The sequence below is a fragment of the Pholcus phalangioides genome, unplaced genomic scaffold (genome assembly GCF_987345545.1).
Source record: "Pholcus phalangioides strain wild (caught in Gottingen) unplaced genomic scaffold, Ppha-v1.0 ptg000015l_1, whole genome shotgun sequence".
Lineage (NCBI taxonomy): Eukaryota > Metazoa > Arthropoda > Arachnida > Araneae > Pholcidae > Pholcus > Pholcus phalangioides.
Window position 1 is genome coordinate 83,303,882 of NW_028301608.1, and position 16,344 is coordinate 83,320,225.

The 16,344-nt window shown below is 31.8% G+C and overlaps 1 protein-coding gene across 2 annotated transcripts in view; it reads left to right on the top strand.

Moving 5' to 3' along the window:
• The window catches only part of alpha-Spec (alpha spectrin), a 44,735-nt gene that overhangs the window by 6,374 nt on the left and 22,017 nt on the right, over positions 1-16,344 (top strand). The window contains exons 9-33 of one of the 2 annotated variants that reach the window (XM_089244580.1): positions 55-171; positions 1,999-2,172; positions 2,306-2,407; positions 2,535-2,672; positions 3,425-3,535; positions 3,703-3,780; positions 3,875-4,030; positions 4,431-4,573; positions 5,214-5,388; positions 5,602-5,670; positions 5,772-6,015; positions 6,137-6,259; positions 6,915-6,982; positions 7,089-7,238; positions 7,560-7,652; positions 8,691-8,825; positions 10,279-10,539; positions 10,640-10,831; positions 11,065-11,301; positions 11,733-11,914; positions 12,004-12,103; positions 13,675-13,716; positions 14,667-14,815; positions 15,107-15,300; positions 15,746-15,845. In XM_089244580.1, the coding sequence (XP_089100706.1) occupies positions 55-171; positions 1,999-2,172; positions 2,306-2,407; positions 2,535-2,672; positions 3,425-3,535; positions 3,703-3,780; positions 3,875-4,030; positions 4,431-4,573; positions 5,214-5,388; positions 5,602-5,670; positions 5,772-6,015; positions 6,137-6,259; positions 6,915-6,982; positions 7,089-7,238; positions 7,560-7,652; positions 8,691-8,825; positions 10,279-10,539; positions 10,640-10,831; positions 11,065-11,301; positions 11,733-11,914; positions 12,004-12,103; positions 13,675-13,716; positions 14,667-14,815; positions 15,107-15,300; positions 15,746-15,845 (3,533 nt within the window). The remainder of the gene's footprint in view (positions 1-54; positions 172-1,998; positions 2,173-2,305; positions 2,408-2,534; positions 2,673-3,424; positions 3,536-3,702; positions 3,781-3,874; positions 4,031-4,430; positions 4,574-5,213; positions 5,389-5,601; positions 5,671-5,771; positions 6,016-6,136; positions 6,260-6,914; positions 6,983-7,088; positions 7,239-7,559; positions 7,653-8,690; positions 8,826-10,278; positions 10,540-10,639; positions 10,832-11,064; positions 11,302-11,732; positions 11,915-12,003; positions 12,104-13,674; positions 13,717-14,666; positions 14,816-15,106; positions 15,301-15,745; positions 15,846-16,344) is intronic. The other variant, XM_089244581.1, reaches the window with a different exon arrangement.

Below are 16,344 nucleotides of genomic sequence, written 5' to 3' on the forward strand. Positions count from 1 at the left end.
GTTTTTAAAAAATAATTGTCATTTTTGATTTTTACTTTTTTACCATCTTTATAGGTGATGACTTTAGCTCAAGAAGCTGATAGGCTATGTAACATTCACCAAGATCATGCAAGTCAGATCCAATCAAAAAATGCTGAGATTTCATCAAATTGGGAAATGCTGAAAGCTAAGGTGGGTTATTTAATTCATTACTTGCAGTGTTAGAATTGAAACATAAGTCACTTGTCCCACAGACCAGTGAATATGAGAACCTACTGGGCCGCTAAGTGAAAAATCTCTTCTGAATAATTTTTTTTAAATATATTGTTATTTAGAAGAGTGATATTCCATTAAAACGGGTGCAAAAAGCCATAAAAAAAAATTAGAACTGTAGTTAAACCTCATGAAGCCACCACTGCTTATTTTGTGGTGTTTTGGTAAACAAGTGTGGAGGTTTGAAGAGACCTTTTTTAAATTACATTTCCAGAAAACATTTTGCAAAAGATATTTGCTAAGATTCAAACAGCAACATTGATTATGAAATAATGGAAACAAAATATCTTTAGTATAAGGGTTGGATTTCCAAATGATATGCAAGACTTACAAAATTATGTGCAAGCTGTGTGCATTCTGTTGGGGATGCATATTGGATAGAGTTGGATATTGACACCCTAATGAACTTGCATAAATGCATGGTTTTTTTTTTTAGCATATTCAGCAAACAATAAGACATTTTCAGGAGTCAAACTGACTGGCAACATTTTTCGCTACTGGTTCAGTGGACCACCACAATTTTTCAATTGCTGGTCTCAGTCAGACCAGTGGACTACCAATGATTTTGAAATATTATTTACAACTGATCTAGATGCGTTATTCCATTTTTATCTGATTAAATTTACATATACAAGGTTCTGTACAGCCATAATTCGGGTCAGTTTTTAAGGCGCTTCACAAAGTTCTGGGTTTAAAAAATGGACTTTTCACAAAATATAAATGAACAAAACCATAAATGTGACATTACATTTCCCCAAAAAAATTTTTTTACAAAAATGAACATTTTCACAAAAACCCCTTCTATGCGGAGTGGTGGGAGGAGTCTGGACAGATCCCTGTGATAGTGTCACTGTTGATTAGGGTATGCAGGATTCAGCCAGACTGAAAATACTGTAATTGTAATAATTATTTGAATGAAATAACAGATCAGCGTCTCTACCATCTATTTTGAAGGTATTTTTCTGTCATACAAAGATGAGAAACCTCTACACAGCCCCACTGATGGAGCCATCTTTTGGCTAATAAGATAGCATAACATAGACCATGGATGGCCAACTTCTTTCTGTTTGTAGGCTAACATAATGGTCAGCTGCAGCATCGCAGGCTGCACCAGTGGTGCCACTTTGGCGTTGAAGTCACACCATTATTTGAAAATTACTTTCGTCACTAGAAATAAGAAGTTTTTAAGCAGTTTGTTGATCAAGAAATCTGCTGTTGGAACCGATAGCTCAAATAACAAATTAAATGTAATACCTGGTACTTATACCTTGTCGGGCACACACAAAATCAATTCACAGGCCAACTTTTGGCCACTCCTAACATAAGACCATCACAGAGTGACAAAAAATTTCCCTTTGAAATTTATGGATGTCGGCTGACCAATAGTTTAAGACCACTGAGATAAAAACTTGAGCTTTAATTTTCTTTCTTGTTAATAAAGCTCACTCATGGTATTATTGTCCAAATGGTTTTTATTTTGCTAGAAAATTTTTGATTCTTTGTGTTGGAGCACTCACATGCCAGACTTTTGTATATTGTCATAGTGCAATGAGATAATGCTAGTTGTGCATTTTTTAAGTATAAGACAGATGTAAATGTTAAATTTGTATTTAAATTTTATATTGTGAAATTTCAGTCAATTCTATAGTTAAAATTTTGAAGTTGACAAATTTAAAAATTAATTTTAATATTTTGAAGAAAAAAATTAATATGTAAAGTTTATAACTAATTATTCTTCTATTTTAGGCTCAAGAACGTAGGAGATGTCTTGATGAGTCATATTCACTTCACAGATTTTTAGCAGATTTTAGGGATCTGGTGTCGTGGATTCTTGACATGAAATCTATCATATCAGCTGATGAATTAGCCAAAGATGTGGCTGGTGCAGAGGCTCTTCTTGAGAGACATCAAGAACATAAGGTTTTTATTATGCATTAAATGTTTGTTTTGATTAGAATTTCACTGATTATTATGCATGTGAGGATTATAGGTAGATATAATATAATGATAGGAAGGAAATTGTGATAAATAATTGGTTTTCATGATCTTGCAGGGTGAAATTGATGCACGCGAAGACAGTTTCAGAACAACTGCTGAGGCTGGGAAATTGTTACTGGATCAAGATCATTATGCAGTTGAAGAAGTAAAGGAAAAGGTCAGTATTTATTTCCTGTTGTGTGAAATTTTCTTTGTAACTACTTGTTTCAAATTTTATTTTATTAAATATCTGGAGTTAATTCATAAAGTCAATTTATGAGTGTTTTTCTTCTATCTCATGACAGCTTGTGACTCTAGCTACAGAGAAGCAATCATTACTTTCATTATGGGAGGAGCGACGTATTCTATATGAGCAGTGCATGGACTTACAATTGTTTTACAGAGATACAGAACAAGCAGATACGTGGATGGCCAAACAGGAGGTAATGTTTTGTAATAATCAAATCTTTTTAACCCTTTAACTGCTCTTTCTGGCAAAAGAGAAGTTTAGTAGGCCTGCCGAATTGCTTATTGGTGATTTGTAATACACTGGGGAAAAGGAATTTTTTTTTTCTAACACACTGAGAGATACTTCTATCTACTACACAGTTTAAGGTTAATGGGAAGCAATTGTTTTTATTAAAAGATATCTTGTATTTGTTTAAATATTTCCTTATGGAAAATAAATTCAGAAATTGTTAATGGCAAGAGCCATTCAGCTTAGGATGAAAATTTTGATTTCTATTGGTTTGTTAGAAATAATCAGTTTACTTGGAAATTGAAAAATAAACCTCGAAATTGTCCCTAGTAATATGAAAAGCAAGTCTCTTATCACAAATTATAATTTGTAATAATGAATCAATCAATAAATAATTTGTTATAATCAATAAATAATTTGTAATAATCAATAAATATTTTTAACCGAAAATTGTCTTCCTGGTCACTATAAATCAATTTTGTTCTTCATTGTTAGATTCTGCACATAATAATAATCAGTTCTGTACATAATCAAATAATATAGCAAAATAAATCCAAGGGTAAGTAAAGGAAAAAAATATACAAGATGAGCATTTGTAGTTATTTTCCATTAGTGTTTGAGTTCGGAAGAATAAAGAAATTTTTTAATAAGAAAAAGTATTTATCTTTTTAGTGCTTTTCTGTATTGATAGCTAGATTTTTCTTGATTATCCTATAGGCTTTTCTTCTAAATGAGGATTTGGGTGATTCTTTGGATTCTGTTGAAGCTCTGATAAAGAAACATGAAGATTTTGAGAAGTCTTTAGCTGCACAAGAAGAAAAAATTAAAGTATGATTTATAGCTTTTTTGCAATAATTTAAGTATTAGTTCTCAATGACTATTTAATATATCTCCGACATGTAATCATTAAAGTAACATGAAAATGTGTAACAGCAAAATAAGCGGAATTGTACCTATAAACTAAATCTTCCAGTTATTCATTTTTATTTTTTCAGGCACTTGATGAATTTGCAACAAAGTTGATTGAAGGGCAACATTATGCTGCAGATGATGTAGCTCAACGAAGAGCTGCTGTAAGCATTTTTAACATTGTTATAAGCTATTATAAGTGAATATTTTATTCTGAATTATAAATTTGATGCAATTTAAATGAATTCATGATTTTAGCTGCTGGAACGCAGATCTGCTTTGATGGAAAAGTCAGCTATTAGGCGTTCTATGCTCGAAGATTCATATCGTCTACAGCAATTTGAGAGGGACTGTGATGAAACTAAAGGGTGGATTAGTGAGAAATTGAAAACAGCTACAGATGACAGTTACTTGGTAAAAAAACATTCTTTTCTCAGTATTAATATATGTATTGTTATTCATTGAATCCATTATATTTCGAGGAACCCCTTTAAAAACTTTATTTTGGATTTGTTGAAGCAGATGCTTAAATTGATTTAAACAGGTTTTTAGCTATTATGTTTTCATGCATGAGAACAAAACAAAGGTTTTACAATTTCTGTTTCATTTTTCTATTTTAACTTCATACAGTAAAAAATATAGGAGCCAAGTACCCTATATAAGCTATATTAAGCTTACATGTGTGTTTTTAATGACAATCTAATTTCTACTTCTAGTGTTTCATATTTTTGTTTATTCAGTATTGAAACATTAGATAATCCTATATTTTTAAGATGTTTCAAAATGATTTTTTTTTAATTTTTGGTATTTGCAGGATCCAACTAATGTGAATGGAAAAGTGCAAAAGCATCAAAACTTTGAACAAGAGCTTAATGCTAATAAAAGCCGCCTTGATGAAATAGCAAGTACAGGCCAAGAGTTGATTGAGGCAAATCATTATGCTGCAGAGCGTATCAAGTATGTATTGCAAAAGTTGAAAGCAAAGTTGTTTATAAAAAGTCAATGACTGAAAAAAAATTTCCATGTTTTTCAGTCATCTTAACTAAATCAGTTTTTTTGTTGAAGTTATTCTTGCTGTAATTTTTTTTAATATAAATTAATCAGAGTTGTTCAAAACAATTTCCATTGAAATATGTATAGACAACCTAAAAGGACTCCAAGTTTTTTTTTCACCTATACAGATCATCAGAATTTTGCATCGGTGCAAAATGACAAAAAAACATGCTACCATGTACAAAATATCTGATTTTTCTGCATTGAAAAAACTGTGCGTGGAAGCATTTTTAGTTGTGTGATGGCATGCACACACATCTTATAAGTTTTTGTGGGTAAAAAATATTAATATTGTATATATTAATTTTTGTTAATTTCTGCAAAACGTTTTCATAGCTGAATATTTGTATCCACTATCTCTCTTGGAAATATTTTTATAGAATGTATATTTTTTAAATTTCCTTATCTAGCTGGCTAACCTAATGAACATGATCTCAATATATTTTTTCTAGATATCTATTAAGTTTCTAAGGAATGAGTTTGGTACTGCTGCAAGTCATGTTTGTATAAAATCGGTTATATTTTAATATTCATTTTTTCCCAGTGAGCGCATGATGGAAATCCTTGACATGTGGCGTTCTCTGGTAGAAGCTACTGAAAGAAAAGGTGCTAAACTTAATGAAGCTGCTGCACAACAGCAGTTCAATCGAGGTATTGAAGATATTGAGATCTGGTTGTCTGAGGTTGAAGGCCAATTGTTATCAGAAGATTATGGCAAGGTGCGTTTTTCCCTTATATCATTCAAAATACAAAATATTTGCTACCAAATTCATGATTGATGGAATTTAGGCACATTAAATGCAATTATTAAAGAATAAAATTAAACAAAGAAAATTAAGAAATAGTTTCGGATGTGTGTTAAATTTTTTATTAAACAACTATTTTGAAAAATTTTTCATCATTCATAATTTTATTATTTTTCTTTTTGTTAGGACTTGACGAGTGTCCAAAATCTCATAAAAAAACATGCATTGCTTGAGGCAGATATTACATCGCATCAGGTAAAGAGCCCAACAACCATGGTTTTTCAGTGAAAATATTCTTTTTTTCGTGTGTTCAATTATTTTAATTTTTGGGTGTAATATAAATCTTGATCTCTTAGGATCGAATTGATGGAGTTGTTATTCAGGCTACCAATTTTGTTGATCGGGATCATTTTGATGCAGCTTCTATTAAAAATAAGCAAGTGGCTCTAGTAGATAGATACAATGGCCTTCAAAAGCCCATGACAACTAGAAGGCAGAAATTGCAAGACTCGCTGAAAGTACAACAGCTTTATCGTGATGTTGAAGATGAAGAAGCATGGATTAGGGAAAAAGAACCTGTTGCAGCTTCTACCAATAGAGGTGACCAAATTGTAACTTAGGTTCAAAATTTGAATAGTATTTGTTCAAGGTCTTAATTTTTTATTCCCAATTTAAACTGATATTTCAATATTTTAAAAAAGGAATTCAACTTTATGTATAGGAAGAGATTTAATTGGTGTACAAAACTTGATCAAAAAACATCAGGCAATGCTTGCTGAAATCAACAACCATGAAAATAGAGTGCGTTCTGTGTGTCAATCAGGGGAAGATATGGTTAAAGATGGTAAGCATTATTTTTTTCTATTTAGAAATTTTATTCCATGTATTGTGTATTGTTGCACCATGTTCAAAGATAAAAATTCTGAAATTAATAGTGTCATTGCATAAATGATGCTTATGTTAATATTGTAATGCCTTTGAAAATTTTTGAATTTTTTATTAAAATTCAGATATCGTAATTGGAGTTTTATTCAATTTTTAAAAATATCCTCAAACTAAAGTTCTGTTAAGAATGTTTTAACATTCGGCTGATGCGAAGAGGAATTCAGGAAAAAGAAAGAGAAAGAAAATTCCACTGCCTCTATACATAGAATCGAGCCCATGTCCTCTCGCATGCTGCAGTGATGTGAAAGAATATGGGTTTGATTCTTTTTTTTTTGTGTGTGGAGGTATTGAAGGACCAGACACCCCTCCCTTAACATCTCGGATATTTAAGCGTCCCATATAGAAGCAGTCAAGTTTTTCTTTCCTAAAATCATCTTTATATTAGTCAGCTGTTGAAACCTTCGCATGAATAACAGAGTGACATAGTGAGTCTTCAATAATGCTGTCTTTTTCTAAAATTTTTCTGATAGTCACATTATCAAATAAATTTTTGGAAATAAAAAAATATTGTTTTATTCAAACTAAAAAATACTTTTTTGAATTTTTATATGCAGGCCATTTCGCATCTGCTGAAATTCAGAAGCGTTTGAGTAATGTCACTGAGAAATGGCAAGCTTTGAAGGTATGTAGAAACAGCACAGGCCACATGAATGAGTAGGATTGGTTTAAAAAAATAAATAAATAAATAAATAAAAAAATAAATAAATAAAAAATTTTTTCATCTTCAGGATAAAGCCCTCCAAAGGAAGCAAGATTTGGAAGATTCTCTCCAAGCTCACCAGTACTTTGCAGATGCAAACGAGGCAGAATCTTGGATGAAAGAAAAAGAACCGATTGTTGGAAGTCAGGATTATGGCAAGGATGAGGACTCGACTGAGGTAATCATGACTATGAAAAATGTGTTCTTTTATTCATTATTAAAATTTAGCATTCAAGTATTGCATGAATTTTTAAATTGTGTCCAAGGATAGATGACAGTAAGACTTCATTTTGATCAAGCTATTAGTATGTGTTCAAAATATATGTTGACACACACATGGTAAATTTCAAATTTTACTTGCACATGTGTTAAAGATAGCAATGGTTTTTAACAGGCTTGAATTTATTTAACTGTTTTAAACATTTGGTAATTGTTATTCTACAAAATATTTCATTTAGCAATAATTTATTTAATATGAAGTTAATTCTGTCTTTTCCAGTCACTGTTGAAGAAGCACGAGGCACTCATGGCTGACTTGGAAGCTTTTGGAAATACTATATTTGCTCTGAAAGAGCAGGCACAATCTTGTAGAGTAAGTGTTTTGTTTTTTTCTTGGCAAGTAGTAATATGTGAATATGAAATTGTTTTTCATTAATGTAAAACTTCTATATAAGTGAAACTAGTCCTCCATTTTCAGGACATAGATTGCTAACTGTCAGTCTTATCATGTCATTTTTTCAAAATTGATTTGTACAAAATACAATCAAACCATAGGCGGAGATTGCCTTGGAAGTCTGGGGGGGGGGGGGCACGATGATGATGATGTCGTCAGCTCATATATACATTAGATCAGTCGACTCCACCTTTGACGCTGGGAGGGCAACGCCCCCCCCTATCTCCGCCCATGAATCAAACCAACCTATAAAGAACCTCCAGATATATAAGTGAAACTTTTTATTCTTATAGGGATTATCAATTTTTGGTACCTTGATATTCATTATACACATGTTTGTGTACCAGGCCTTGACTGTATACATTGGTTTCTATAAATTATGCTATATTGCTAGTTTTCTGAATTCCCCTTATCTACCAATTGTCCTCGAACCCAGCGCAGAATGTTCAGCACTGTTCTGCGACATACGTCACAGATTTTGGCACATTCTGCTTTGGGGGTCCTCAATTGTAGTTCATCTGTATGATAGCCAATTTTTCAAGGTGACTGTATCCCAGATTTTTTTCAATCTCAGGGAAACTACAGCCTTTCTCTGAAACCTTATATGCTATTCATGGTTTACTTTCTGTAATTAAAAATTTTACTATAATCTTCTAAAGAAAACATGATATTCAAACAAGATGAATTCTGAAAGTATTAATTTTTGAATAATAACTAATATAAATTATTTTTAGATTTTTTTCAACTAACTTGATCAGCTTTTTTGCCGGTTATGTCTATATATATTTGTTTTGAGTCTGAGTCCACATAGAAATTATACAATAGCCAAGTGTAATTTGAAATTTTTTCATGTATTTATATATTCTTGCCAAGAAATTAATCACATGAATAAGGGATTCAAGAAATATATTAAGGTAGCCAAATCTTGATAGAGAAGTTGTATGTTACTATTTGCAGCAGCAAGAAAGACCGGTCATTGATCATGCAGGCAAGGAATTTGTTGTGGCATTATATGATTACACTGAGAAACGACCAAGAGAGGTTTCTATGCGAAAGGGAGATGTGCTTACTCTTTTGAATAGCAATAACAAGGTATGTGTGTAAAATAATTACTGAAATGCTTTTGAATTGAAAATATCAGAACTTTTATTTTTGCCCATGACTGCAACTAGGGGGGAGCATACGAGTCCGATGCCAGACCAGAGAGGGCACAATTTTTTAACCTCTCTTCCCTCGGGGGTGGGGGGGGGGTGCGCTAAAATGTGTGCTTGCCCCAGCTGACCGAGCACCTAGTTGTGGTCCTTTGTGTGTCTCTATGCAGTTGAAAGATGTTTAAGAAATACATTTTAAGACTTGCTTGTATGGAGGACATTTTCAAACTTGATATTTCATCTCCAGAGGATAGTGCATAGATATTCATGTCTAAAGGATATCAATCGACTATGTTCATAAAGATAACCATGTAACCATAATGTCTTGGTCAGCATTTCTTTTCGAGATTTATTGGTTGTCCTGATCTTTTCTTTGTGATGAAATTAATTCTAGTCTCATCATTTCTATCATCATCATTTCTATCTCACAAAGTCTTGTGAATGTGATTATTCTTAGTATTTTCATTGAAATTGACAAAAAAATGAATATTTTTTCAAGCCATTTCCATCACCTCTTCAAGAAAAATTAATTTTTCTTAAGTCTTTATGACAATACATAAACATTTTTATTTTTAAATATTGTCTTCAAATTCTGTCTAGATCAAGGTTGTACAACCTTTGGCCCGCAGGCCAAATGAAGCCTGCCAAGAAGTTCCATCCAGTCTGCAGGCAGAATGTATTTTAGTAGAAAAGTATCAGTACACACATGATAAAAGCCTACACTGGCCATATTTCATTCATAAAAATACAGGAAATTGGGATCTATACAGGATATGGCCAATTATCACATTGTCAAATGCAAATAAATTTACTAATTATAATCACAAAAAATGCTTAAGGCAATAAGTTAAGTAGCCAAGTACAGCCAAAAAAAAAAAAAAATTTCAAAGGCTTTGGAGATTATATTTTCATGACAAACTGTTTTTGATTTAAATGCATCCTGGTCTGGAGGGTATACAAAATTATATGTCTGTGAAGATATTTTTTTTGCAAATTAGAAGTTTGTGTATAAATTTCGTATCATTTTTCTAAATTTTGGTTCAAAAAGTTATGTTCTGCCAAAAACATTGAAAAGATGCATGATCATTTTTGTTTTATAGTTCTGTTTTAACACTTCATTTGATATTGTTTTTATTTTTATTTTGAGGGAAAAAATTGTATTCTTCCTATAAATAAGATGAATTCAAATGGTTGAAGGTTTTTTAAATTAATTTTCTAACATAAATTTTGTTTTAAAGTGACTAGTTTACTTTTTCAAATTTGGCCTTAGGTCAATGTTTCAATGTATTTACTCTTTTTGGTTGCAAATTTTTTTCTTCATCTGCTATTTTCACGTCAGTGCAGTTTTTACTAATTATATCAAAAGATATTTATGGGTTCATGACTTTATTCAGGATTTCTGGAAAGTAGAAGTCAATGATAGGCAAGGGTTTGTTCCTGCGGCATTTGTCAAGAAGATAGAGGCTGGACTGTCATCTAGTCAGCAGAATTTGGCTGATATGAATAACATTCCTGCTCGACAAACTCAAATTGAAAGTCAGTACGAGAATCTTATGGGATTAGGTCAGGAGCGTCGCAAAAGACTAGAAGAATCTTGCAAAGCATATCAACTGGTTCGTGAGGCTTCTGAACTAGCCACTTGGATCAAAGACAAGGTGAAACATATTATTATAAATGTATATTCATTTATGTAGCAGTGCATACATTTTTGGATAAAACATTAATCTATATAAAAATTCATGTCTCTTATTACAGGAGCAAGTTGCCCAAGTTCAAGATGTTGGAGAAGATTTGGAGCAAGTTGAGGTTATGCAAAAGAATTTTGATGACTTCCAATCTGATTTACGAGCCAATGAAGTTCGATTGGCTGAAATGAATGAGATAGCTACTCAGCTGATGAACTCTGGACATACTGAAGCTGCTCTGAAGATTCAAACCCAGATGGAGGTGAATTATTTTTAATTGTATTTTTAGTTTTTTCATTTTGCCGTTCCTAACTAAGAAACCTTATTTACACGAAATATATTCTGATAATATTTTTGTTGAATCAGTTATAAACATAAAGTGTTAAAATCTTATTATACCAAAATTTTATTTAAAAATAATAGTCTAGCTTTTATTTTATATTTTTGTTTATTCAATCTTAATTAATTCAGTTATATTTTTATGTTTTGATATAGGATGTAAATGATAAATGGCAACATCTTCAGAATGTTACATCAGAACGTGCTACACAACTTGGTTCTGCGCATGAAGTACAGCGATTCCAAAGAGATGTTGATGAGACAAAAGACTGGATCAGAGAAAAGGATGATAATTTGAACACTGATATCTGTGGTGATGATTTACGCAGTGTGCAAACATTGCAAAGAAAGCATGAAGGATTAGAAAGAGATCTGGCTGCATTGGGTGACAGGGTATGTTTGCAGTTGTGACACTGACAATGATGCATTTGTTTCAAAAACTTGAATTAAAAAATTCTTTTAGAACAACTGTAGAAAAATAACTACAAACAGCTTAACAAAACAAGAAATTTTAGTTTAATTTAGTGTATTTCTTTAAAGATATAGATATGCAGATTCATTTCATTAAGTTTGAATACTCAAATTTGATACTGTAAATACCTGATAAGCAATTTTGAGTTGCTTGTGCAACCTTATCACATTAGGCACTTGCTGTATTATATTTTGATTCTTGCGATAGGTCTTAACTTTTTTATATTAGACCTGGACCCAGGCTCTATCGCTGGTTGACCACGTCAGTCTTTGTATTCGATAATGTTGTGATCTATTAGTTGTGGGTGTTTTTTTTAAATATTCTATCCATGGTTTGCTTATTGATTATCTAGATTCGAAACTTGGATGAAACTGCCAGCCGTTTGATGCAGACTCATCCTGAAGCTGCTGATACTATCTACACAAAGCAAAAAGAAATCAATGAAGAATGGACCCAGTTAACAGCCAAAGCTAATGCAAGAAAAGAAAAGCTGTTGGATTCATATGATCTCCAACGATTCTTGGCAGATTATAGGTATGTTATTAATGTGATATTCATTGAATTCAGTATTATGTGCTTTTTTTAATTGTACAAAATTCTAATGAATATCACATGTTTTCCAGAGATTTGATGTCTTGGATTCAAAGCATGATGAGTTTAGTCTCTTCTGATGAATTGGCTAATGATGTAACTGGTGCTGAAGCATTACTTGAGCGACATCAGGTTAGTTCAACTTTGTTATAGCAGACAACCAAGGCTAGATGTTTTTGCCTCTGAATTTTCAATTCTTGTGTATTTGAGTTTTTTGTTTTGTGTATTCTTGTTTTACATGGTTACTCTGCACAAACAAAAAATTTTAATTTAAATTTCGACTTTTTACTATCATTCAAATATATATTTAATATAAATACTGGCATCTCCAGAATTATATTCTAGCAGGTGAATAGGAAGAATAACGGGAGAAGCATAAATCATATTGTGCAAGAAGTTTGGTGGTAATTTTTAGAAAATACGCCTTTTGATTTTTCTTAACAAATAGAAAATAAAATCAAAATAACAATCAAAATTGAATTATTTAAACTTCAAGGTTTATTTTGAAGTTTTATGAAAAAAATCGAATGATTTGAATGCACCAGTTTCTTTTGTCACATTGGGCAAGCTTGAAAAAAAAAAAGTTTATTACTTGATTTTCAGCTGAATGCTTTTCTCTCCCATTATCTATTTTTTTTTTTTTTTGTATTACCTAGAAACACTTTTTCTTGATCTTATGACTGTTCCAGTTTTGCACTGTGTGCACTTTGCTTAGATGAAACATTTCTTTTACTTTCTTTTCGCTAGTTACTGTCTAAAATGCTATTTTCACTTGCAATGTGCTTGCTTGCAATTGCATATTTTTTTTATTCAGTCCATTCTCTGAAAATTTCGGAGGTTTGAATGTGATAGTGCTAGGTATATAAAGTTCTGTGTTTGAGTGGTGATTGATCTATTACCCTCCCTTCCCATATGTTAGGTTATAGAGACAATGCCACATATTTTCATGGTCATTGAAAATTATCTGTAGAAGGGGGGGGGCTACCAGCTATACCTCTATCATATATGCACTTCGTAAACATTCCTCTGGAGTAACACCTAATGCATTGGCACATGCCAGAGGTGTTATGTTTATATAGTGTCTCTGATATAAACATAATTTTTTGTGATGTGCTTGTTAAGTGTTTAAGAAGTACTGTCACCCATCTTCCAAATTTGGGAGTGATAAATCAGCAGCCTTTATGTATCAATGTGTGAATTTAAATGTTGGCTTGGTTGCTCTCTGTAGAGACTTTTTTAAATGGGAGACGAGGCTTGAATTCATGCCTTGAAGCTGGAAACCACATAAATCTAGCTTCAGGCTGATCACCACTCTACCACTTGTAAGAATCGAACTCAGGGGGTCTCGTTATGCTCTCACAAATGCACAGCAGCCGAAATGCCTGGCTGTAAAAACATTATCTCCAAAAATACTGAAAATATAGTGAGACTGGTGAGACTTTTTATTTAGTGAGGTGCCTGTAATATGCCTGTATTTTCCCTTCTAATGTGACTATTACGTTAAACAAATACAGGATTTTTAAATCAAAATTTTAATAATTCCCTTGTGTTGAAAAGGAGGATATTGTTTTTAAAAATATTTTTGGTGTGAAGAATACACATTATCTAATGCAATTAGAAAAAAATGAATTATTCTTTATTCAGCCTTTGTTTTGAAGTACCTCAGACAATTTTTCTTTTCTCTTGGTATCTCTCCCCTTTAGAATTATCGTTCTGAGATTGATGCTCACTATGGTATTCCTCAGGTATAAGCTATGCCTCGTATTAAGGATATGCTGTTTTTGCATAAAATATCTGAACCTAACACTAAAATATTGCCATAGAAAATTTTATTTTGCTTGTTGATTCTCAAACATATTGTAAAATAATGAATGAAAACACAAGCAACGACTGGAATTTCAATAATTTTGCAAATATTATCTTGCATGTCTGCTTGGTATGCATGTGTGAAACATGCACTGAAGGTGGGTAATCCATATGCACACACAACATAACCACACAAACTAATTTAAAATGAGCTAATTGATTCGATCAGAAGAAAATTAACTAGCATTTCTAAAATCTTGACTATAGCAGTTTAGATGCTTGCATGTTATAACTGAGCTGTGTAGTGGTTCTTTTGAATGGCTTATAATCTTCATTTATAGCTCTTATTTGCACTCTTGTTCCTGTGCTTTTGAGAAAAATGAAATTGTTTAGCAAGCGGAACTTCAAATTATACTCATTACAATTATTTCACTGTCTTTGGGAGCAAAATACAAACTTTTACAAAATGAAGTACTCTGATATTTAAACCAGTGAAAAATAGTAGATTCAAAAAAATGAAACTATTACTTCAGAGATAAGATAATTTTGTAAGGTTTCTTTTAAAGTTCATTCGAAACTATTATAAACCAAATTAGAATTTAGTATATATGTATTAATCTATTTAAGTTTACTTTTTCCTATTCAATACATTTTTTATTGTTTTAGAAGTTGGGAAGTTTTGCAGAATTCACAATTAAAATTTTCTACTTGGTGTCTCTTAAAACATTTTAAGAATAACAAATTTCAAATCAAATTGAATTGCAAAAATCTTTTATTTCATCATTTCTATAAAGCTGAATAGCAGAAAATTTGGAGATTTGAATTGTGGTTATCAAAATTTGTTTTTGTTATTTACTCTTTGTAATATTCAGACTTCATTTCTCTATAGGAACATCGAACTGAGATAGATGCACGTACAGGCACTTTCCAAGCATTTGAGATGTTTGGTCAACAACTGTTGCAAAGTGGCCATTATGCAAGTGTTGAAGTACAAGAAAAACTAGAGAAGATGAATGATTCTAGGCAGGAACTTGAAAGGTGAGACTTGTGGAAATTAAAACATTCCGAAATGATCAAATGTAGAGCATATAATTTTGTATAATGTTCAAATATGAATGGGGTAGTTTTAAATTTGCACCCCCAAATCCCAACGTGCATTGGGATAAATCTCTAAAAAGACATTTAATGAGTATTGTGTAATTCGTTTTTTTGTTTCATATAAAAATATTGCTTTTTATTTGTGTGGTATGTGTTGCTTTGAGATTAAAATACTCCAGAAAATATGCCTTCCCTAATTTGTGCTGAATAAATTTTTTCTCTTGTATGTAGAGCCTGGATTGCAAGGAGAATGAAACTAGATCAGTGCTTAGAGCTACAGCTGTTTTATAGAGACTGTGAACAAGCAGAGAATTGGATGGGAAGCAGGGAAGCTTTCCTCAGCTCAGATGACATGGGTGGCGATAATGTTGAGTCCCTCATCAAAAAGCATGAAGATTTTGATAAAGCTATCAATGCACAGGCAAGTTACTCTCCTTCATTTCAAAACTATTATGCAGCTGCTGTTTCACATACAAACTTTTTGAATTAAGAACCGAAATATTTGTGACTCGGTCCTAAATTAATCTTGGTGATCTGTCAAAAATGTTATAACAAGACCCCTCCCCCTTGCCTTCAGTTGTTTCTCTGATTGCAGAGTTATGGGTGTTCAATTGATTACACTGCTCAACACTAATTTTTTCTGAAACATTTTTCAATCATTTTAACCTTAGATAACTAAACTTAAATCAGTGTTACTCAGTAACTAATCATTGGACTCATAGACTGAGAATTAAAAACAAGTATATTTTTAAATTTCTTTTATTTATTTCAAACAAATTAGCATAACTTAAGTGAAGTATTATAATATCACAATAAAAAATAAATATGTTTGCTGCTGTTAAATCAAATTCATTAATGATTTTTAGGAAGAAAAGATAGCTGCTCTAGCTGCTTTAGCTGATCAGTTAGTTGCTGCTGACCATTATGCTTCAGAGGCGATCAATGAAAAGAAAGAGCAGGTTCTTGAAAGGTGAGATTATTTAAATATTTAATTTCAGCAGGGTTGTTTGGTTGTTGTTTAAACCAACGTGGTTTAAACCTTGGTTTTAACCAAGTGGTTTTTTAAAAAAAACCACTTTGGTTTTTTTCAAAAAATCAAATAAAAGTTGCCTAAATATAATTTTTTTCCTTGAAAAATATCATAATTGGTTCATTATTAGCCAAAATGTTTCATTTTTACCACATTTTATTACCTTGGGGTACATTCTGGTGGTATATCTTTAAATGACATAAGATTTTATAAGTGGTTTTTTTCAAAAAGTCTCATAAAAGTGGCCAGAATATATATATATTTTTCATATGAAGTATCTTAGTTATTTAAAGTTATATATAAAAGTCAAAATTTCTCATTCTTACAACATTTTCTACCCTTTGGCTACATTCTGATGCTCTATCTTTAGCAAATTCATGAATAAGGATTGCATCACACATCTAAATGTAGTGGTGTATTATCTCACAGGGTTTCTTTT